General features: G+C 47.6%; 2 protein-coding genes and 1 non-coding gene across 6 annotated transcripts in view; 2 read left to right on the top strand and 1 right to left on the bottom strand.

The window, feature by feature from the left end:
- The window catches only part of PAN2 (poly(A) specific ribonuclease subunit PAN2), a 28,041-nt gene extending 13,017 nt beyond the window's left edge, over nucleotides 1-15,024 (top strand). The window contains exons 7-26 of one of the 4 annotated variants that reach the window (XM_049783986.1): nucleotides 189-531; nucleotides 691-787; nucleotides 2,002-2,121; nucleotides 2,320-2,439; nucleotides 3,850-3,978; nucleotides 4,097-4,296; nucleotides 4,389-4,522; nucleotides 4,658-4,764; nucleotides 4,972-5,070; nucleotides 5,159-5,232; nucleotides 5,500-5,647; nucleotides 5,925-6,068; nucleotides 6,190-6,249; nucleotides 6,449-6,539; nucleotides 10,021-10,178; nucleotides 10,480-10,623; nucleotides 11,303-11,482; nucleotides 11,605-11,698; nucleotides 12,296-12,493; nucleotides 14,809-15,024. In XM_049783986.1, coding sequence (XP_049639943.1) covers nucleotides 189-531; nucleotides 691-787; nucleotides 2,002-2,121; nucleotides 2,320-2,439; nucleotides 3,850-3,978; nucleotides 4,097-4,296; nucleotides 4,389-4,522; nucleotides 4,658-4,764; nucleotides 4,972-5,070; nucleotides 5,159-5,232; nucleotides 5,500-5,647; nucleotides 5,925-6,068; nucleotides 6,190-6,249; nucleotides 6,449-6,539; nucleotides 10,021-10,178; nucleotides 10,480-10,623; nucleotides 11,303-11,482; nucleotides 11,605-11,698; nucleotides 12,296-12,493; nucleotides 14,809-14,843 — 2,675 coding nt within the window. In that variant the 3' untranslated portion in view covers nucleotides 14,844-15,024. Of the gene's footprint in view, nucleotides 1-188; nucleotides 532-690; nucleotides 788-2,001; nucleotides 2,122-2,319; nucleotides 2,440-3,849; nucleotides 3,979-4,096; nucleotides 4,297-4,385; nucleotides 4,523-4,657; nucleotides 4,765-4,971; nucleotides 5,071-5,158; nucleotides 5,233-5,499; nucleotides 5,648-5,924; nucleotides 6,069-6,189; nucleotides 6,250-6,448; nucleotides 6,540-10,020; nucleotides 10,179-10,479; nucleotides 10,624-11,302; nucleotides 11,483-11,604; nucleotides 11,699-12,295; nucleotides 12,530-14,808 lie in introns of all 4 variants that reach the window. The other 3 variants (XM_049783983.1, XM_049783984.1, XM_049783982.1) reach the window with 3 other exon arrangements.
- LOC126023411 (U6 spliceosomal RNA) lies at nucleotides 8,368-8,474 on the bottom strand. Its single transcript, XR_007500536.1, has one exon. It is a non-coding gene; the product is annotated as a U6 spliceosomal RNA (small nuclear RNA).
- Nucleotides 15,025-16,499: 1,475 nt separating the features above from the next.
- On the top strand, nucleotides 16,500-21,398 carry CNPY2 (canopy FGF signaling regulator 2). The gene is made up of 6 exons (XM_049784088.1): nucleotides 16,500-16,731; nucleotides 17,248-17,360; nucleotides 17,487-17,602; nucleotides 18,908-19,111; nucleotides 19,223-19,319; nucleotides 21,228-21,398. Exons 2-6 carry the CDS (start codon nucleotides 17,273-17,275, stop codon nucleotides 21,269-21,271), a joined length of 549 nt encoding a protein of 182 aa, XP_049640045.1. The 5' UTR covers nucleotides 16,500-16,731; nucleotides 17,248-17,272; the 3' UTR covers nucleotides 21,272-21,398.
- Nucleotides 21,399-21,584: the final 186 nt, after the last annotated feature.

Here is a 21,584-nt window from a genome sequence, read left to right as displayed (position 1 = left end):
CAACATTAGAACTGCCCTTTGCTGATGGCCAACTTCCTGATTCTAATGGTTCATGGGAAGGCACCTGGTGGTTTTCTCTCTCTATGCATGTATCTGGGGGCCATCTTCCTTTGATATAAAGGAAAAAGAGTACAAAGGAGATAGAAGGCTTACACACCCTTTCATCTGGGCTTTGTCCTCTTTCCTAGGACAGTGCCAGTTCTGTGAACCCACAGGCCTGGCCAACCCAGCCGACATCTTTCATGTGAATCCTGTGGGGCCTTTGCTAATGACGTTTGATGTGTCAGCCAGCAAGCAAGCCCTGGCCTTTGGGGACTCTGAGGGCTGTGTGCACCTCTGGACTGATTCCCCAGAGCCTTCCTTCAACCCTTACTCCCGGGAGACGGAATTTGCTCTGCCCTGTCTCGTGGACTCACTGCCTCCTCTGGACTGGAGCCAGGACCTGCTGCCTCTATCCCTCATCCCTGTCCCACTCACCACTGACACACTCCTCTCCGATTGGCCTGCTGCCAACTCTGCTCCAGCTCCCAGGTTGTACCTCACATCTGGGCCAGATGGAGGGAATGGGTTGGACAGATTCTGTGTCTGATTTGTCTACCTTTGGATTACATTTTTTCCTGGCTCGCTCCTTGGGGATTGAACGGGCAAACACCACAAACTACCCAACTCTTACATGATCCTGCATTCCAGGCGAGCACCTCCTGTGGATGCAGAGATTTTGCGCACCATGAAGAAAGTGGGCTTCATTGGCTATGCACCCAACCCTCGTACCAGGCTTCGCAATCAGGTGAGCTTAGAGACCCCTCCCCAGCCCTTTGGCATTGGTTCTGGTTTATTCCTTTACTTTGTCTCAAGTAGTTTTTATTTCTAGGCAGTAAAGACTTCCTGAGGCCCAGCTAGTCAGGTAATGGTAGTTATTAGGGAAGAGTCATAGACAGAAAAATAGGGTTCTTGCTCTTTTTAGGTGGGTTTGTTTTGGTTTTAGTTTTGTTTGTTTTTTTTGGGCCACACCCTGTGGCGCTCAGGAGTTACTTCTGGCTCTGCACTCAGAAATCATTCCTGGAAGGCTTGGGGGACCATATGGGGTGTCGGAAATCGAACTGAGGTCCGTCCTGAGTCGTCCTGAGTCAGCTGCATGCAAGGCAAATATCCTACTGCTGTGTTATCTCTCCAGCACCTCATTTTTGTTGTTGTTGTTGTTCTTGTACTACACCCAGCTGTTTTCGGAACTCCCTCTCAGCTTTGCTTGGGGGACCTGGCAGTGTAGGAGATTGAACTTGGATTTCCCCTATGCTTTCATATGCTCAGCCTGTTGGTCTATCTCTCTGGTTCTAGGGTTCTTAATCTTAAGAAATTCAATTTTGGGGGCTGAAGTGATAGTATGGCAGATAGGGCATTTGCTTTGCACATGCCCAACTGAGTTTGATCCCTAGCATCCCAGGAGGTCTCCCAAGTCTGCCAGGTGTGATTTTTTAGTGCAGAGCCAGGAGTAACCCCTGAGCATCACCTGGTATGTCCCCCACAAAAAAGTTTTTTTTTTTTTTTTGGATTTTGGGCCACCCGGCGATGCTCAGGGCTTACTCCTGGCTATCTGCTCAGAAATAGCTCCTGGCAGATATGGGGGACCACATGGGATGCTGGGATTCGAACCAACCACCTTAGGTCCTGGGTCGGCTGCTTGCAAGGCAAACACCGCTGTGCTATCTCTCTGGCTCCAAGAAAGACAATTTTTAAAAGAAACTTGATGAGGGACTAGAGAGATAGTACACCAGTAGGGCATTTATTTGCCTTGCATGCTGCCGACCCAGGACAGACCTGGTTTTGATTCCCAGCATCCCATATGGTACCCTGAGTCTGCCAGGAGTGATTTCTGAGCACCGCCGGGTGTGGCCCAAAAGAAAAACACAAAAACTTGATGATGATCTCAATATTTGGTTAAAGGTGGGGGAAAACCAATGATGATTAAAGCTCCTAACTATTATCTGTTTTTAAAAACTCCAGATTCCATACCGACTCAAGGAGTCAGACAGTGAATTTGACAGCTTCAATCAGGTCACAGAGTCACCAATAGGACGAGAAGAGGAGCCACATCTCCACATGGTTTCTAAGAAGTACCGCAAGGTGCAGGGGCTGCCCCAGGTTGAAATCCTCTGGGAGGGCAGGGAGAGGTATCTGGACTATGAGGAAAAACCCATATGAAGGAAACAGTTGAGAGTTTGCACTTGAGAATCCTGGTCTCAAGAGGAGGGTATGGCCACTGGGAAGATTTAGAGGGGACTCTCCAAAGATACTGTCTTGCTCAAACTCTTTCTACCTCAGGTCACTATCAAATACTCCAAGCTTGGGCTGGAGGACTTCAACTTCAAACACTACAATAAAACCTTGTTTGCTGGCTTAGAGCCCCACATTCCCAATGCCTACTGTAACTGCATGATCCAGGTAAGAGTGGTATCCTGTAACTTCAGTGTGCCTACCACCTTTCCCTTCTCTGTGAGCCACAGCCCTGTTCATTGTCCATGCCCCCCTTGCCATCACTACCTTTCTTTTTTCTTTTTTTGGTTTTTGGGGCACACCCAGCAGCGCTCAGGGTTACTCCTGGCACTACACTCAGAAATCACTCCTGGCAGGTTCGGTGGACCATATGGGATGCCCAGATTCAAACCACCATCCTTCTGCATGCAAGGCAAATGCCCTACGTCCATGCTATCTCTCCGGTCTATCTCTACCTTTCTTTTTTGCCCCATGGCCTTCAAGTCTCCTCTGTAAGCTCTACAATGCTGCAGACCTTTGCTTTATACTTTCTTCTGTCCACCTGCTTCCCTTCTTCCCCATCCCTCCTCCCCTATACCCTTCTTTCCTCTCTTCTCCCTTTTCCCTTCCTCTCCCCGCATTTTTCCTCCTCTCCCCTCTGTAAACCCCTCCCCTCAATCCCCTCCCCCTTCTCTTTCCTCCCTTGCCTACCTTTTTCTCCCTTCCCCTCCCCTTCTCTCTTCTTTCCTCTCTCCACCCCTCCCTTTTATCTTTCCTTCGCTCCCCTTTTCCCCTTTCTTCCTTTTTCTTTCTCTCCTTCCACTCCCAGCTGTGCTTAGGGATTATTCCTGGCTCTGCACTCAGGGACCACTCCTGGCAGGCTCAGGGCACCATAGGGGGGGTGCACCTTATCCAGTATACTATTCTCTCTGGCCTCTTGATATATGTTTTCTTTTTTTTTGTTTGTTTGTTTTTTTTGTTTGTTTTTTGTTTTTTGTTTTTGGGTCACACCCGACAGTGCTCAGGGGTTACTCCTGGCTCTACGCTCAGAAATCAGAAATGCCCTATTTCCATGTTATCTTTCCAGCCCTTCATATATGTTTTGTTTTGGTTTGGTTTTTGGGTCACATCCGGCAGTGCTCAGGCATTCCTCCTGGCTCTATGCTCAGAAATCACTCCTAGCAGGCTTGGGGGACCATATGGGATGCCAGGATTCAAACCATCATCCTTCTGCATGCAAGGCAAACACTTTACCTCTATGCTATCTCTCTGGCCCCTTGATATATATATTTTTTTATTTTGTTTTTGTTTTTGGGTCACACCCGGCAGCGCTCAGGGGTTACTCCTGGCTCTGTGCTCAGAAATCACTCCTGGCAGGCTGGGGGACCATATGGGATGCCGGGATTCGAACCATAGTCCTTCTGCATGCAAGGCAAATGCTCTACCTCCATGCTATCTCTCCAGCCCCTGTTACATGTTTTCTATCACCTCACTTCTGGTCCCTTGGTATATATTTTCTATCACCTCACTTAACCTTCCCATCTGTCTCTCCCTTCCCAACCCAGTCACCCGCATCAGTTCCCCTGCTCTCTCCTTCAGGTGCTCTATTTCCTGGAGCCTGTGCGCTGCCTAATCCAGAATCACCTTTGCCAGAAGGAATTCTGCCTGGCATGTGAACTGGGCTTCCTTTTCCACATGCTGGACCTCTCTCGAGGTGACCCATGTCAGGTCAGTGCCTGAGACCTGGGACAATAAAAGAAGGGAGGTGACTAGTCAGTGGGGCAAACAGCCACAGACTGCCACAAGGAGAAAAGAACCTTTCAGCAATACTCTTCCCGGATTGCAGGGCAGTAATTTTCTTCGGGCCTTCCGCACCATTCCCGAGGCTTCAGCCCTGGGTTTGATCCTGGCAGACTCTGACGAGGCTTCAGGAAAGGGCAACCTTGCGAGGCTCATTCAGAGGTGGAACCGCTTCATCCTTACTCAACTACATCAGGACATGCAGGAGCTGGAAGTGCCTCAGGCTTATCGGGGTGCAGGAGGAAGGTATGAGCTGGGGACTGGAAGAGCCAGAGTCACCCTAAGTAGCCCCTCCAGTCCCCTCAGTGTGCGTAGATCGCCCTCTCTGCTCTTAGCAGCTTTTGCTCCTCGGGAGACTCTGTCATCGGGCAGCTGTTCAGCTGTGAGATGGAAAACTGCAGCCTCTGTCGCTGTGGCAGTGAGACTGTGCGCGCCTCATCCACTCTGCTCTTCACACTTTCCTACCCTGAGGGTATACTCTGAAGCTGGGCTGGGAAGGCTCCCCCAAGTGTCTGTAACCTTCAGTAGAGGGTTGGGGCTGGGGCTGGGGAGTTGTGAACAGCGGGTAACAGGAGAACCCAGAGTGAATCATTCAATTTTCCCTCAGATAAAACAGGGAAGAACTATGACTTTGCTCAGGTGCTAAAACGGAGCATCTGCTTGGAGCAGAATACTCAGGCATGGTGTGACAACTGTGAAAAGTACCAGCCAACAGTGAGTGGTCCAGAGCTTGGGACTTGAGTTTTGACATGCTTTTATAGTTTGGTTATGGGGTGGTGAAGGTCAGTACTGCCAGCCAGGGATCAAGAGGGACTGTGAAGAACCCCAGTAGGAGGACGCATATCCAGTTTTTGCTGGTGCTTTTCCAGTGTCTTGCTCAGTAGGGTCTCCTGACATTTGTTACTCATTCCCTCCTCTTAGATTCAGACCCGCAATATTCGCCATTTGCCAGATATTCTTGTCATCAATTGTGAGGTGAATAGCTTGAAAGAAGCTGATTTCTGGAGAATGCAGGCTGATGTAAGAACCATATTATATCCCCCACCCCTCCTGATCTCTGACTCATCAAGAGTCCTAAGGAATTCTATATTATCTCCTTTATGTGTAGGCTGCCTTCAAGATGGCAATAAAGAAGTATGGTGGGGAAATCTCCAAGAATAAGGAGTTTGCTTTGGCTGATTGGTAGGTACTGTCTTGGGGATTGTTGAAGGGTAGAAGTAAATAGTGCGGGGTTAGAGCGATAGCAGAGTGGTAAGGCATTTGCCTTGCATGCAGCCAATACAAGATGGACCCCGGTTCAAATCCCAGCATCCCATATGGTCCCCTGAGCCTGCCAGGAGTGACACTTGAACGCCACCGGCTATGACCCAAAAAACAAAAAAAATAGTGGTGCCTTTTGCTACTGACCTTCGATCTCCTCAGAACAAATTTATAATTCTACTCTGATAGGAAGGAACTAGGAAGTCCAGAGGGCAGGCTGATGTGTCCATCCATTGAGGAGCTGAAGAATGTGTGGCTTCCTTTCTCCATTCGCATGAAGATGACTAAGAACAAAGGCCTGGATGTTTGCAATTGGACTGATGAGGATGAGATTCAGGTTGTTGAAAATCTGTGAAGAGGGCTAGAAGGTTGGGGAGAAGTAGTGCAGGGGGGAGGCAGAACTTAGTAGAGGGGGAAAATGGGGAATAAAGCCTAGCTTTTAGCACTTGTGGACTTTTCCACAGTGACTCAGTTCAGTATTGGAAGTGATAGTGGACTAGGGTGAGATAATCCACTCCAGTTTCCCAGCCCTGTACCCTGTCCTGCCCCCAACCCCATTCCCCTTCCTTCCCCATCCTTAAACTGAGCTTAGCAGCCTGGGTGCCCCCTCACAGTGGGGCCCAGCCAGGGCAGAGGAGGAGCATGGTGTCTTTGTGTATGACCTGATGGCCACTGTGGTACACATCCTGGACTCACGCACAGGGGGCAGCCTGGTGGCTCACATCAAAGTTGGAGAGACCTACCATCAGCGCAAGGAGGTGAGTGATGAGTACAGGGCAGGGACAGTCCTGCAGGTGGACACAAAATGGTGTCCCAGATCTTCCCTGTGTCGTGTGTTCCAGCCATCACTTTTGGCCTCTTGTCTTTGTATCTCCACAGGGTGTAACCCACCAGCAGTGGTACCTCTTCAATGACTTTCTCATTGAGCCTATTGATAAGGTTAGTTGTAACATTTAACATTCTGCTCTCACATCCCCTTTCTTTGGCTTCCTCATTCTCTGGGCCCTGGAGACTTGAGAGTGCCAGGCAGACGAGGGAGGCAGGGATGAGTACTCAGGAATAAGAATATTTAGAGCTAACAAGATCTCAGTCCTGTTTGCCCTCTGACCTGCAATAAGAAGTGCTTTTTCTCTTATAGCATGAAGCTGTGCAGTTTGACATGAACTGGAAAGTGCCTGCTATATTGTATTATGTTAAAAGGAATCTTAATTCCAGATACAACCTGAATAGTAAGTGATAAATACTGCCATGCCCTAGGGTACCACAGTTTATTTTGTTTGGTTTGGGGCCATGCCCAGCAGGGCTCAGTGCTTACTGCTGGCTCTGCACTTAGGGATTACACTTGGCAGAGCTCAGGGACCATATAGGGTACCGAGAATCAAACTTGGATTGCTCACATGCAAGGCAAGCAGTTTGTTCACTGTATTCTCTCTCTAGCTCCTATATAATTTTAATAGTTTGTTCTTTGGTCCACACCCAGCAGTGCTCATGGGGTTACTTTGAGCTCAGTGGCCTGGTGATGCTCAGCATGGTGCTGGGAAATCAAACCCTGGCTTTCTCTCAGTGTTGCCTCTCTGGTCCCTTTGTCTCGCTCAGAGGTGTATGTATCTTCTGTTTCTTTTATCTTGCTTAAAAAAAGAGAGCGATATGTGAGAGGTGTGTGTGTATATGTTTTGCTTAAAGAGAGGGTGTGTGTGTGTTTATCAGAGACAGAGGAGATACAGTATACAGGGTAGAGCACTAAGCTTCCTGAGGTGCCAGTGTGTGTGTATGTGTGTGGTGTGTATGTGTGTATGTATCTCTGGTTTCTTTTATTTTGCTTAAAAAAAGAGAGAGGTGGGGCCAGCGTGGTGGCGCTAGAGGTAAGGTGTCTGCCTTGCCAGCGCTAGCCTAGGATGGGCCTTGGTTCGATCCCCTGGTGTCCCATATGGTTCCCCCAAACCAGGAGCGACTTCTGAGCGCTTAGCCAGGAGTAACCCCTGAGCGTTACCGGGTGTGGCCCAAAAACCGAAAAAAAAAAAAGAGAGAGAGAGGGGTGTGTGTGTGTGTGTGTGTGTGTGTGTGTGTGTGTGTGTATTTTGTATGTGCACTTGTTTTGTATGTGGTTGACTCAAATTCAATCCTCGGCATCCCATATGGTCTCCTGAACCCACCTGGAGTAATTACTGAGTGCAGAGCCAAGAGTAGTCCCCGAGTACCACTGGGTGTAACCCAAGTCCCCTCTTCTACCTTCCAAAAATAAGAGTGATTCCTGAACACAGGGCTAGAGGTAAGCCCGGAGCACTTTTGAGTGTGGCTCTTCCTCCCCTCTCCCCAAATAAAGTTTCCTAGTGTTACTCCAGGGACACTAAAGGAATTACTGCTGACTAGTCCTTAAAAGTCAGAAAACCTTGGAACCGGAGTATACCACAAGGATAGGCGTTCGCCTTGCATACTGCTGACCCAAGATGGACCTGGATTCGATCCTTGGCATCCCATATGGTCCCCTGAGCCTTCCAGGGGTGATTTCTGACAACAGAGGATGACCCCTGAGTGCTGCCAGATGTGGCCCCAAAACAAAATTAAAAAAAACACACACCATACACACAAAAAAAGCTGGAAAACCTGGAGCATTAGATAGTACAGCTAGTTCCCGGAACCAGAAGTAATCTCTGAGTACTGCTAAGTGTGGCCCCCTCATAAAAAAAATTGGAGATCCTAAGAGTATAATGGGAAAGGACAGGTAAAGGGAAAGCTTGCTCAAAATGGCTATGGTTAATTTTAAATTTAGTTATTCTTTTTGTTTGCTTGTTTTTTGTTTTTGGGTCATACTTGGCTATGCTCAGGGATTACTCCTGGGTCTAGACTCAGGGATCACTCCTAGTAGGCTCATGGCATGCCACAAGGCAAACACTCTGCTCACTGTTTAATAATTCTGGCCCCCAGTTTAATAATTCTTTTTAAAAGTTTTTCATTTGCAGGGCACACATGGTAGTGCTTAGGAGCAAGCAACTCCAGCTCTATGTTCAGTCCAGGATACTAACCTCAGGGTGCCTTATTCTTTTTTCTTTTTTAAAAAAAAATATGGAACGCTTCACGAATTTGTGTGTCATCCTTGTGCAGGGGCCATGCTAATCTTCTCTGTATCGTTCCAATTTTAGTATATGTGTTGCCGAAGCAAGCACCAGGGTGCCTTATTTTAAGTGTGCTCACCAGTCCTTTGAGCCATCTTTCTAACCAAATATAATTAATCTTGTTTGGTTTTGGTTTTTGGACCACACCTGGCAGCGTTCAGATGTTACTCCTGACTCTGGACTCAGAAATCACGCCCAGCAGGCTCAGGGGGCCATATGGGATGCCAGGAATTGAACCTGGATTAGCCACATGCAAGGCAAACATCCTACCTGCTGTGCTATTGCTCTGGCCTCTGGTTTTGATATTTTGGGATCACACCTGGTGGTTATCCAGTGTTGTTCCTAACTTGATGCTCAGGAGCCTGTGCCTACTATGTACAAAACACAAGTTTCCACGTTTTGAGTCATCTCCTCAGACCAAATTTTGTTAGTTTACTTCGTTGTTTTGAGGCTACCCCAGCAATGTTTAGGGGGTTATTGGCTCTGCTTTCGTGATCAGATAAGCTCCCTACCCACTGTAGTAAGAGCCCCAGCAGCCCAAGTTTAATATATACCCCAAGTAACATTTCTTTTCTATCAGGTATTTGTTTTGGACCACACCCAGCAATGTTCTTCGTTACTCCTGTCTCTCCTCTCAGGAATTACTCTTGGTGGTGCTCAGAGAACCGTTTGAGATGCTGGAATTGAACCAGTGTGTAAGGCAGATGCCCTATCTGCTGTACTATCACCAGCCCCAAGGATGAATTCTTTTTTTTGTTTGTTTTTTGTTTTTTGGGGGGTCACACCCGACAGTGCTCAGGGGTTACTTCTGGCTCTATGCTCAGAAATTGCTCCTGGCAGGCTCGGGGAACCATATGGGATGCTGGGATTCAAACCACTGTCCTTCTGCATGCAAGGCAAACCCTCTACCTCCATGCTATCTCTCCGGCCCCATCAAGGATGAATTCTTATTAAGGCCTTTTTGTTGTTGTTTTTGAAGGAGAGTTGCTTTGGTTTGGTTTGGGGAGATAGCTTATGAATCACTCTGGGCAGGACTCAGGGGGAACCATATGGAATACCAGGGATCAAACTCAGGTTTGCTGTGTGCAAGACAAGCATCTTACCTGTGATAAGATTCATTCTGTCCCCATATTAAGTCCCTTTTAGTCACTTAAACCATAGTTTCTGTGAAATGTTATTTAGACTTTGGAGTGCGAGGGGCCGGAGAGATAGCATGGAGGTAAGGCGTTTGCCTTTCATGCAGAAGGTCATTGGTTCGAATCCCGGCATCCCATATGGTCCACTGAGCCTGACAGGAGCGATTTCTGAGCCTGAGTGCTGCCGGGTGTGACCCAAAAAAAAAAAAAAATGAAATTACTTTGGAGTGCTATACCTGGTTGTGCTCAGGGGCTACTCCTTTGGTACTCTGGGTACCATGTGGTACTGGTGATCAGACCCAGACTGCTAGAATGTATAGCATGCTGCCCTTTATTTATGCAGATGTCTTGACGATTGCAAGATCATACTTAGGCTTATTCTCTGGCCTGATACATTGACCTTCTCTCCTTTGGTTACTTCCGTGTCCTTAGCCATCTATCTCCTGTGTTTTCCCTTGTAGTCAAGAACCCTATTGAGGCAAATGTCCTGTTGGCTGAAGCGTCACTTGCACGGAAGCAGAGGAAAACACATACTACCTTTATTCCACTGATGTTGAATGAAATGCCACAGATTGGGGACCTGGTGGGCCTGGATGCTGAGTTTGTCACCCTCAATGAGGTAAAACTGAAAATGGGTCAGGTGTTGACATAGGACTCTGAAGCTCTGAAGGTGCTAGGATTCATAAGTATTTCTCTAATTTCCTTTTTTTTTGTTTTGTTTTGTTTTGCTTTGGGGCCAAACCTGGCAGTACCAGGCATTACTCTTTGCTCTGCATTTAGAAATCACTCCTGGCAGGCTTGGCAGACCATATGGGATGCTGGGAATAGAACCCAGGTCGCTGCGTGCAAGGCAAATGCCCTGCCCGCTGTGCTATTGCTCAGGCCCCTTTGATTTCCTTATTATTAACTCTTCTGTGTAGGAGGAAGCTGAATTGCGCAGTGATGGCACCAAGTCGACCATCAAACCCAGCCAGATGTCAGTAGCGAGGATTACCTGTGTTCGGGGCCAGGGGCCCAATGAGGGCATCCCCTTCATTGATGACTACATCTCTACCCAGGAACAGGTATCAGGGTAGGGAGATGCAAGTGAGTGAGATACAAGGAGGGTTAGAAATGGTTTAGTTGAGGGAGAGGCAAAGCAGGGAAGCTAGGGGCCTTACAGCCAGCCCCCTAGGCCAAGAGCAGGAGAATGAGGGCCAAGGTTGGGGCCAGACAAGGGAAAGGACTAGAAAAAGGGAACAGTAGCAGAAGTAGCAAAAGGCAACAGGAACAGGGAGTTCAGCAAAAAGTCTCTCCATCAATTAGGCGGTAGCAACCATCCAGCAGTAGCAATCTTGTAGAGGGAGTGGTGTCTCATAGTACATCAGCCCCGGCTTTATATACCCCCAGGCCAGCTGCCCTTCAGTAGTAGTTATAAGGGGCTGGCGTGGGCCCGGAGAGATAGCACAGCGGCGGCGTTTGCCTTGCAAGCAGCCGATCCAGGACCAAAGGTGGTTGGTTCGAATCCCCGTGTCCCATATGGTCCCCCGTGCCTGCCAGGAGCTATTTCTGAGCAGACAGCCAGGAGTAACCCCTGAGCACCGCCGGGTGTGGCCCAAAAACCGAAAGAAAAAAAAAAAAAAAAAAACCCAAAAGGGGTAGTGTACCTTAAAAGGACAGTTGTCCGCTTATGACTGGCCAGGGGCCTTAAGTCTCTGTTTCCTTATACCTTTTTGGGTCACATATGTCCTTTTCTGTCCATAGGTGGTGGATTACTTGACTCAATACTCGGGGATAAAGCCAGGGGACCTTGATGCCAAGATTTCCTCTAAGCACCTCACAACGCTCAAGTCTACCTACTTAAAGCTTCGCTTTCTTATAGACATTGGAGTCAAGTTTGTGGGTCACGGTCTGCAGAAGGACTTTCGAGTCATCAACCTCATGGTTTGGACGAAGCTCTTTTAAGAGTCTTCTTTGAAAGTGGGCCACCTCAGGGTTTACGCTTTAGAGAACAGTATGTTATGGGGGCTCTATCTTGATTCTCTGATCCTTTATTTCTGATATAGGTGCCCAAGGACCAAGTACTCGACACTGTCTATCTGTTTCACATGCCCCGAAAACGAATGATTTCATTGAGATTCCTTGCTTGGTACTTTCTTGGTAAGTTGCTCTGTCTTTCATGTCTTTTTGGAATGGTTTTAAGAGGTTAAGTGGAGTAAGAGTTAGTGGTAAAAGTTACTAGGGATAGGAGATAACTCAAAGAATGGGCCTTACCTAGAGAGGCCCAAGTTCAGTTACTGGCACTATATGATACCCTAGCATCCTTGGAGTGGTTCAGGAGGCCTTACCCTAAATAAATTTGAATTGATACTAATGCCAAAAATAAAGCGGGAGGGGGGTTATGGAGAGATAAGGCAACAGCGAGATGAGCACAGTGGATAAGGCACTTGCCTTACCCACAGAAAAGCTCGGTTCAATCATTAAAACCAAATGTGGTCCCCAAGTCCCGCCAGGAGTGATTCCTGTGTGCAGAGCCAGGAATAACCTCTAGCTCTAACAGGTGTGGCCCCAAAATAAAATAAAACATACCCCCCAAAAATGCTCTGAATGGATTGAGTGTTCTGTGTGCTAAGAAGTTGTTTGGCTTTTTTCCCTTAAGGCAGTCAGGATTTTGTAGTTTATTGGGAGTTGAATATATGAGTTGGATCATTTTATTTCCCTTTGCTACATTCTGTACTATTCTGCTTCTTCCTTCAGACTTGAAGATTCAAGGCGAGACTCACGACAGCATTGAGGATGCCCGCACAGCCCTTCAGCTCTATCGAAAGTATCTAGAGCTAAGCAAAAACGGCACTGATCTCGAGTCCTTCCACAAAGTGCTTAAGGGTCTTTATGAGAAGGGTCGAAAGATGGACTGGAAGGTGCCTGAACCCGAAGGCCAAACGAGTCCCAAGAGTAAGGCCTGGGATGGGACACGGGAAGCTGGACTAGGTGGGTTTTGACCACATATATGAAGATTATACGTGTATGATAACGTTGGTCTTGATTAACAACAGTAAAACCCATTCTATAACAATTTGAAAAGCACTTAATTCTCACAAACTTGAGCAAGATATATTTTTTTTTTTTTTTTTTTTTTTTTTGGTTTTTGGGCCACACCCGGTAACGCTCAGGGGTTACTCCTGGCTATGCGCTCAGAAGTCGCTCCTGGCTTGGGGGACCATATGGGACGCCGGGGGATCGAACCGCGGTCCGTCTCCTAGGCTAGCGCAGGTAAGGCAGGCACCTTACCTCCAGCGCCACCGCCCGGCCCCGCAAGATATATTTTGTTAGTGAAAACATTTGTTTGGTATTAGTCTCCCCATGCCCAATTCTAAAAAAAATTAGAACAGATCTGTTCCTTTGTCTCTATTGCAGTTTTTCTCCTTCCTGAGTAGGAAGCCAGGATGTGACCCAGTAGAAAAGTGCATACCTCACATGTGTGGGATCTGGGTTTATTTTTTTATTTTTTATTTTATTTTTTTCGGTTTTTGGGCCACACCCTGTGACACTCAGGGGTTACTCCTGGCTATGCGCTCAGAAGTTGCTCCTGGCTTCTTGGGGGACCATATGGGACGCCGGGGGATCGAACCTCGGTCCGTCCTAGGCTAGCGCAACGCCACCAGCCCGGCCAGTGCCACCGCCCGGCCCCGGGATCTGGGTTTAAAATGGGACACCAAAAGGAGGAAAAAAGTAGAGTCTGGAGAAAAAGCTTAAGCACATGATTTACATACGTACAAAAAGCCAAGGAGGGGGCTGAGAGGAGGGAGGGGGGAAAAAAAAGCCGAGGAGAGCCAGAGCAATAGCATAGTGGAGAGGGCATTTGCCTTGCACGCAGCCAGCCCAGGTTCGACCCCCAACATCCCATATGGTTCCCCAAGCCTACCAGGAGCGATTTCTGAGTGCTGAGCCAGGAGTAACCTCTGGGTGCCACCTGGTATGGCCCAAAAAAACAATAAAAATTAAAAAAAAAAAAAAGAAAAAGAAAAAGAAAAAAACCAAGGAGAGGAGCGTAAGTGATAGTACAGTAGAAAGGACATTTCCCTTGTACATGCTGTCACAGGTTTAATCACCAGTTTAATCACTAGTCCCCTGAACCTGGCAGGAGTGAACCTGAGCAAAGCCAAGTATGGCCAAAAACTAGGGAAGAAATAAAAACAAGCAGGGAGGTGGGGAGACCCAAGTTTGATTACCAATCCAAGCACTGCCAGGTGTGGCTCAGAAATAAAATTATCGGGCCCAGAGAGATGGCACAGCGGCGTTTGCCTTGCAAGCAGCTGATCCAGGACCAAAAGTGGTTGGTTCGAATCCTGGCATCCCATATGGTCCCCCATGCCTGCCAGGAACTATTTCTGAGCAGACAGCCAGGAGTAACCCTGAGCACTGCCGGGTGTGGCCCAAAAACCAAAAAAAAAAAGAAAGAAAGAAAATTATCCCAGGTTTTTGTTTTGTTTTGTCTTTATTTTTAGGCCACACCTGGTGACACTCAGGGGATACTCCTGGCTATGCGCTCAGAAATCGCTCCTGGCTTGGGGGACCATATGGGACACCGCGGGATCAAATAATTGTCTCTCCTGGGTAGGCTGTGTGAAAGGCAAACACCCTATCACTTTGCCATCACTTGGGCCCCATCCCAGGTGTTTTTATCTGCACTCATTTTAAGCTTTAATTCATTTAAGCTTAAAAGTCGTGCTTGGGGCCAGAGAGATAGCATGGAGTTTGCCTTGCATGCAGAAGGATGGTAGTTCGAATCCCAGCATTCCATATGGTCCCAGAGCCTGCCAGGAGCGATTTCGAGTGTAAAGCCAGGAGTAACCCCTGAGCGCTGTTGGGTGTGACCCAAAAAAACAAAAACAAAAAACAACAGCAACAACAAAAAAAGTCATTCTTGAGGGAGCTAGAGATAGCATAGAGGTAGGGCATTTACCTTGCATGCAGAAGGACGACGGTTTGAACCCCAGCATCCCATATAGTCCCCTGAGCTGCCAAGTGTGACCCAAAAAAACAAAACAAAAAAGTTATGCTTGGGGAAGTGGGGGAAGTTATGGTCAGAGATGGAGAGATAATGGGTAGGGCACTGGCCTGCCAAGTGCTAACTGGTTTAATTCCCAAGCATGCCAGGAATAACCCCTGAGCTGTGCCCAGTGTAGCCCCCCAAAACAAGTCATACTTTTGTTTATTGTTGCTTGAACACCAAAAGAAAAGTCATGTTCTTATTTTTTGTCTGACAGATGCAGCTGTCTTCTCCCCAGTGTTGGCACTCTGACCTCACTTTCTCCTGATGCTTCCCCTTCATTGTTCTTGTCCCCTGAACCAGGGAGATGACTTCCAGGATTGGACCTGTTCAGGATCTATAGATGGTGCTATTAGAATCAGAATGAGGAATGTTGTACGGGTCCAGGAACCAGATTCCTATCTATCCTTTACAAAATAGTAGGCCTGAAACAAGACTCAAATGGGAATTATTATTATTATTAATAAATATTTATGGGAACTGAAGTGATAGCACAGCGGGTAGGGCATTTACAGACCGGGTTTGATCCCCTGTGTCCCAAATAGTTCCCCGAGCACTGCCAGGAGTGATTCCTGAGCACAGAGCCAGGAGTTACCCCTGAGCAGTACCAATGTGGCCCCAAAACAAAACAAATCCTGTGTTTAGTAAAAAAGAAATAGCTTATTTCCAGGATGATTCTTACCCAAGCAAAGAAACTCCTGGAAACTCCTATGTCTATTTCTAGTTGGTAAAGGACTCAAGTCTCATTTAATGACAACAAGGAGGTCAAGATTTAATTCTGGTTCTGAAAGAGCCAGCATGTGGAATCGTGGTGACTCGAACAAACTAGTGTTACAAAAATTATAATTGCCAAAAGGGTCTCTATTCTGTACAGCTTGGTGACTGGCTTCACTTCACTGACGGCTGAGAAGCAGGTCTTCTTTTCATCCACTTTCCTGTCCCGTTTTTGTTTTCTTGTTTCCTGTTTGTTTTTTTTTAATCTTGTAAACTGCATGTTTTGTAAAATAAAAACATTGTTGACTTATCTATATCATTGGATCTAAGGGTGAGGTTCTGTGATTTCATCCGCCTTCCCATTTCTTACTTTCTAATGGAAAAACAGACCCACATTACTACCTAGAATGGTTAAATTCGAGGGGTCAAAGCAATAGCACAGCGGATAGGGTGCTCGCTTTGCATTTATTGACCCGGACTTTATCCTTGGCATCCCTTATGGTTCAGAGCCCACCAGGCGTGTTTCCTGAGTGCAGCACTAGCAGTAACCAAACCCCGAGCATCGCCAGGTGTAGCCCCCAAACCAAAAAGGGATGGTTAAAGTCGAGTTCCAAGTTAAGAGACTGAAAAACGGGTCTGGACCGATAGTAGAGCGGGGAGGGCATTTGCCTTCACGACCGACCCGGGTACCATCCCCGGCATCCCATATGGTCCCCGAGCTTGCCAGGAGTGATTTCTGAGCGCAGCCGGTGGCCCCAAAACGAAAACAAACCAAAAAAAGGATACTGTCCTATTATGTCGTTCCTTGACAGTGACTAATACCACGAGGTCGGGTTCTTCTAAAACACATGTGGCTTTAGTTTCCTATCAGCTACTTAAGGGCCGCTGGGAAAGCTGACCGACTAACTACACGTCACAGGCCAGCCGCAGCTCTAGCTTCTGCCGAGCCGGGTCACGCCGCAGTGCTTCCTGGGAGATGGAGTTTCCTGGCGTCGCCTCTCCCCATAGGGCCACATCCACCTAAGACTAAACACACAGGGCTCCGGCCCTGGCGCCAGGCCACGCCCCTCCGGCTGACACCCCCCCCCGGCGGTCACGTGTCGCTCCTCGCCACGCAAGTCTGGGTCCTTCTGCAGCCGCAGGGGTCCTCGTGGCCTGGGAGTCGCCCTAGAAGCTGCCTGATCGCGCGAGAGTTTGGAGCGGGGAGGACCGCACCGCCGCGCTAGGTTTCGGCCAGGGCTGCGGTGAGCCGGGCTCAGGCGCTCGTCTGGGCACCCCGGCTCCGGGAAGCGCCGTCGCGCTCCGGAGGAGCCCTGGACAGCCGCTCTCCGCCGTGGCCGGGTGCTGGGGCCGCGCGCTGGAGCGAGAGGGAGAGAGTTGGGCCGTCTTGCAGCGCCTGGGCACGGCGGCGGCCCCGGGAGCAGAGGTGCGCCAGATGCCAGCGGATCAGAAGGGGATTGGGGGTCCGGAAGAAACTTGTTTTAATATTCTGCACAATCTGCTTCTGATGCCAAGCTGGAGGGAGCTCGGGGTGCAACAGTCTAATGGGCCGGGTGCGAATAGACGCCGACTTGGCACTCTCCTTGGCAGCCAGTGTGCCTGCTTTTTGTGTGGCAGAGGCCTAGATTCTGCAGCGCCTGGCACCACACTGCCTCCAGGTCCGGGTTAGCTGGCCCTCCTTGCTGCTTCCCTTGTGCATTACGTGTACTCGCAGTCACTGCCACATGGCTCGTTGAGCCCTCCTCGGGGGCTTCACCTGTCAGTCTAACATACGAAGCTGGGATCCCCACGACCCCCAGCTCACCCTTTCACCCGTGCCCCTGGAAAGTGGAGCCAGAATCACATTGAGATCTTGGGGACCAGGAGTGGGGTGGATATGGGAGCTAGAGTTGATGGAGTTTGTTCCTTCACTCCAGTGCTTTATTATTCCCATCCCGACCAGGTGGAGCAGCCCCTTGACGCTAACGATGAAAGGCTGGGGTTGGCTGGTCCTGCTTCTTGGGGCCCTGCTGGGAACTGCCTGGGCTCGGAGGAGCCAGGATCTACACTGTGGAGGTAAAGGCACAAAGAAAAAAAATGGAAGGAAGTAGAGAAGAAGACAGAACTTGGAGTCCTGGGAGAAGAATGAATGAAAATTCCTGAGTTGATGTCTTTCTCTTCCCCCTCTTCCTCTTGCTCCAGCTTGTCGGGCTCTAGTGGATGAACTGGAGTGGGAAATTGCCCAGGTGGATCCCAAGAAGACCATTCAGATGGGATCTTTCCGAATCAATCCAGATGGCAGCCAGTCAGTGGTGGAGGTAACTGTTATTGTTCCCCCAAGTAAATGCACTCTCTCTGACTTTGAGAACTCAAGAAAGAAGTCCCTTGGTTAGGAATCAAGAAAACATTGACCCAGAAGAAGTAAAGGATTGGGCTGTTTAATTTGGAGAAAGGGGCTCATCACTAGCACTTGTTTCCTTGCTCCAAACCTTAATACTTTGTTTCTACCGTATAAGTTGTTAGGTAATAGGGATTGCTGGTCGGCCTCTCATCCTTAATACAAATACATTAGGACTCAATGTTTTTACTATGTTTTATAACCAAACATTGATTTTTAAATAAAGTAGATCTTATGTTTGATGAGGACGCTTTTATCTTAGTTGGAAATACAACACATGGGTCAGAGAAATAGTACCAGGGTATAGGTGCTAGTCTTGCATGCACCCAGCCCTACTTTGATCTCTGGTACCACATGATCTCCTGAACACCATCAAGAACCTTGTACATTACCAGATGTAGTCCAAAAAAACCAAAACACCCACCATACTTTACCGTTTAAGTAGTAAAGAAAGTCATGTTAAGGTTGGGATGCTTATAAAATGCTTTAATAATTCTCGGGGTGGGGACAAAAAAATTCTCTTTAGAGCCCATTCTACCTTCCCAGTGCTCTCCTGTTGAAAGCTGGTATTGATCTCTTCTTTATTACAAAGGAAAAAATTGAGTTAGACTGGCAGGAATTAAAGGAATTCAAAGAAAAACACTTTTGTATGGCTAATCAAAGAGCTCCTTGAGCTGGAGTGATAGCAGAGCCATAGGGCATTTGCCATTTAGGCAATGCAAGGAGAACCCAGGAGACCTGGGTTCAATCCGCAGCCTCCCTTAAGGTCCCCTGAGCCTGCCAGGAGTGATTTCTTTTTTTTTTTTTTTTGGTTTTTGGGTCACACCTAGCAGCACTTGGGTTACTCCTGACTCTATGCTCAGAAATCACTCCTGGCAGGCTTGGGGGACCATATGGGATGCCAGGAGTCAAACCCAGGAGTGATTTCTAATCACAGAACCAGGAGGAACCCAAATGCTACCGGGTATGCACACCTGCCCCCCAAAAACAAACTTTTTAAATGTATGATCTCTTTATGATAGACAACTTCTTTTACTTGTTAAGCTTATTAAATAAGGTTATATATCTGTAAGTACTTTGGAATCATACAAACTCTACTGTTTAGAGTTAGGGAAGACTTTTTAAAGTACATTTTTTTGAACTAGATTTGAAAGGAAAAATAAGGATATAAATTACTAATGTACAGAGGTTGAAGAATGTGACCCAAGGCTGAGGACATTTCTAGGTGCCTTACGCCCGCTCAGAGGCCCACCTCACAGAGCTCCTAGAGGAGATATGCGACCGGATGAAGGAATATGGGGAACAGATTGACCTGTCCACCCACCGTAAAAACTACGTACGTGTAGTTGGCCGCAATGGAGACACCACTGAACGGGACCTACAGGGCATTCGAATTGATTCTGACATCAGCGGCACCCTCAAGTTTGCGGTGAGTGGATACAGGTTTTCGGAAATGCACAGTTACTAGAAAATTGGGTGAACTCCTCTGGGAGTAGTCTCTTCTTGCTCCTGCCTTTCACTTATTTCTTTGGGTTGACAGTGTGAGAGCATTGTGGAGGAATATGAAGATGAACTCATTGAGTTCTTTTCCCGAGAGTCTGACAATGTTAAAGACAAATTGTGTAGTAAGCGAACAGGTAAGGTATCCCCACTTCTACTCTACCTCCTGTCCTCATAGCCCCCTGGATCTTGACACATTACCTAGTATTCTCCCATCTAGCCCCCTTTCAAATAAAAAAAGATCTTTTTTTTTTAAACCACTTTTTCTGGGGCCGGAGAGATAGCATGGAGATAAGGCATTTGCCTTTCATGCAGAAGGATGGTGGTTCAAATCCTGGCATCCCATATGATCCGTGGTGCCTGCCAGGGACCATTTCTGAGCATAGAGCCAGGAGTAACTCCTGAGCACTGCTGGGTGTGACCCAAAAATCACCTTTTCTGGGTCAGATCAAAGGGCTAGTATGCATGCTTAGTGTGGTCGAAGCCCAGATTCAATCCCTGTGTTCATAGTCCCCTGACCACCACAAGGAATGACTCCTTAGGCACTTCAGGTGTGGCCCCCAAAACAAAATATACCTTTCCTTTGATATTAGCATAAGAGTTGGTTTCCAGGGCCTGGAGAGATAGCACAGTGGCGTTTGCCTTGCAAGCAGCCAATCCAGGACCAAAGGTGGTTGGTTCGAATCCCGGTGTCCCATATGGTCCCCCGTGCCTGCCAGGAGCTATTTCTGAGCAGACATCCAGGAGTAACCCCTGAGCACCTCCGGGTGTGGCCCAAAAAACAAAAAAAAAAGAGTTGGTTTCCAGGGACTGGAAAGACAATATAGCAGGTAGGAAGCTTGTCTTTCACATGCCAACCTGGGTTTGATATCCAGCATCCATTATAGTCTCCTGAGTCTGCCAGGAGTGATCATCGAGTATAGAACTGCACCCTTCCCCCCTCCAATAAAAAGAGCATGTTTAGGGCCAGAAAGATGACTCAAAGGGCTAGCAAATGCTTTGAATGTAAGAGCCCTGGATTCAGATCCTAGGACTGCATGGTCCCCTGAGCACCAGCAGGAACAACCTCCCAAGCATTAAGCCAAGAATAAGCCCTAAGCACTGCCAGATTTTGACCTAAAGCCAAAATAAGTAGATAAAAAATAAATAAACGTTTGGAGCCAGAATGATAGTACAGCAGGTAGAACATTTGCCTTGCATACGGCCGACCTGGATTTGATTTCCTCGGCATCCCATATGGTTCCTTTAGTCTGCCAGAATTCATTTCTGAACATAGAGTCAGGAGTATCCCCTGAGCACCACCAGTTATGGCACAAAGCAACATATGTGTGAGATAGATAGACAGACAGACAGACAGACAGACAGACAAGTATATATTGTAAAAATGTTGGTTGGTGAGAGTGCCAGTTTGAATTTGAGTGTTTGTGGTACTGGAATCAAAACTAGGGCTTCACACATTCAAAACAGGCTTTCTACTACAGAGTCCCAATCATGGCCTTGTATCTAAGTAAATTTTTTATTTTTTTATTTTTTATTTGCAAGGGACTCTGGAGGAGTGCCCAGAGGGTCAAAGGGCAGTCCTGGAAATATAAACCAGCCAGGTCAGAAGGTCCATGTTGGTGCCCCAGAATGCTGATGGTGCTTGGGGACAGCAGGACCCTACCAGCCGGGCTGCCTCCTGGGATATACTGCGTTCCTATGAATGCAAAGGATGTGCCCTCTTTTCCCATTGTCTGCTCCTCCATGTTTTTACATTTTGACTTTCTTGTTTCTGATTTTGAACACATACCTTGATGTGTTTGGTAATCACTCCTGGCAGTGCTCATCCCTTCCTTTGTAAAATGTTTAGAGAGGTCGCCCAGTAGACTCAAGCAGAGCATACAGGGCCACATGCAGCAGTGCTTAGGAGGCTGTGCAATACAGGAACAAACTCATGCTAGGCATGTGCCCTATCACATGGCTATCTACTCAAATTATAAGTATTTCTTTATCATGGTACATATCCTTGTAAGTGGTATTTCCTTCCAATTATGTGCTGTTTGCAGATCTATGTGACCATGCCCTGCACGTATCACATGATGAACTCTGACCACTGCAGCGGCCCAGACTGACAGTTGATGGATCACTCCCGGAGAGGAAGAGGATGGCAATGCCTTTTATATTATGTTTTTACTAAAATGAACTGGAAAAAAAAAAGAAAGAAACAAAAGTACAAACTGTGTTGTCTTTTCATCCCAGAATCAGTGCTAACATTTGGCTTGAAGATAGCGGATTGCAGTTAGGAGAGAAGGACTGGAAAGAGCTTTGGGATTGGGGATGTTGCTTAATGGCAGAACACATACTTCACGTGGATGTGGCACTAGGACTAGGTATGATCTCTAGTAATCCAGATACACAGAATA

The sequence above is a fragment of the Suncus etruscus genome, chromosome 11 (genome assembly GCF_024139225.1).
Source record: "Suncus etruscus isolate mSunEtr1 chromosome 11, mSunEtr1.pri.cur, whole genome shotgun sequence".
NCBI lineage: Eukaryota > Metazoa > Chordata > Mammalia > Eulipotyphla > Soricidae > Suncus > Suncus etruscus.
The sequence above is the reverse complement of the archived record's forward strand: the minus strand, read 5'-3'. Positions and strand labels throughout refer to the sequence as shown.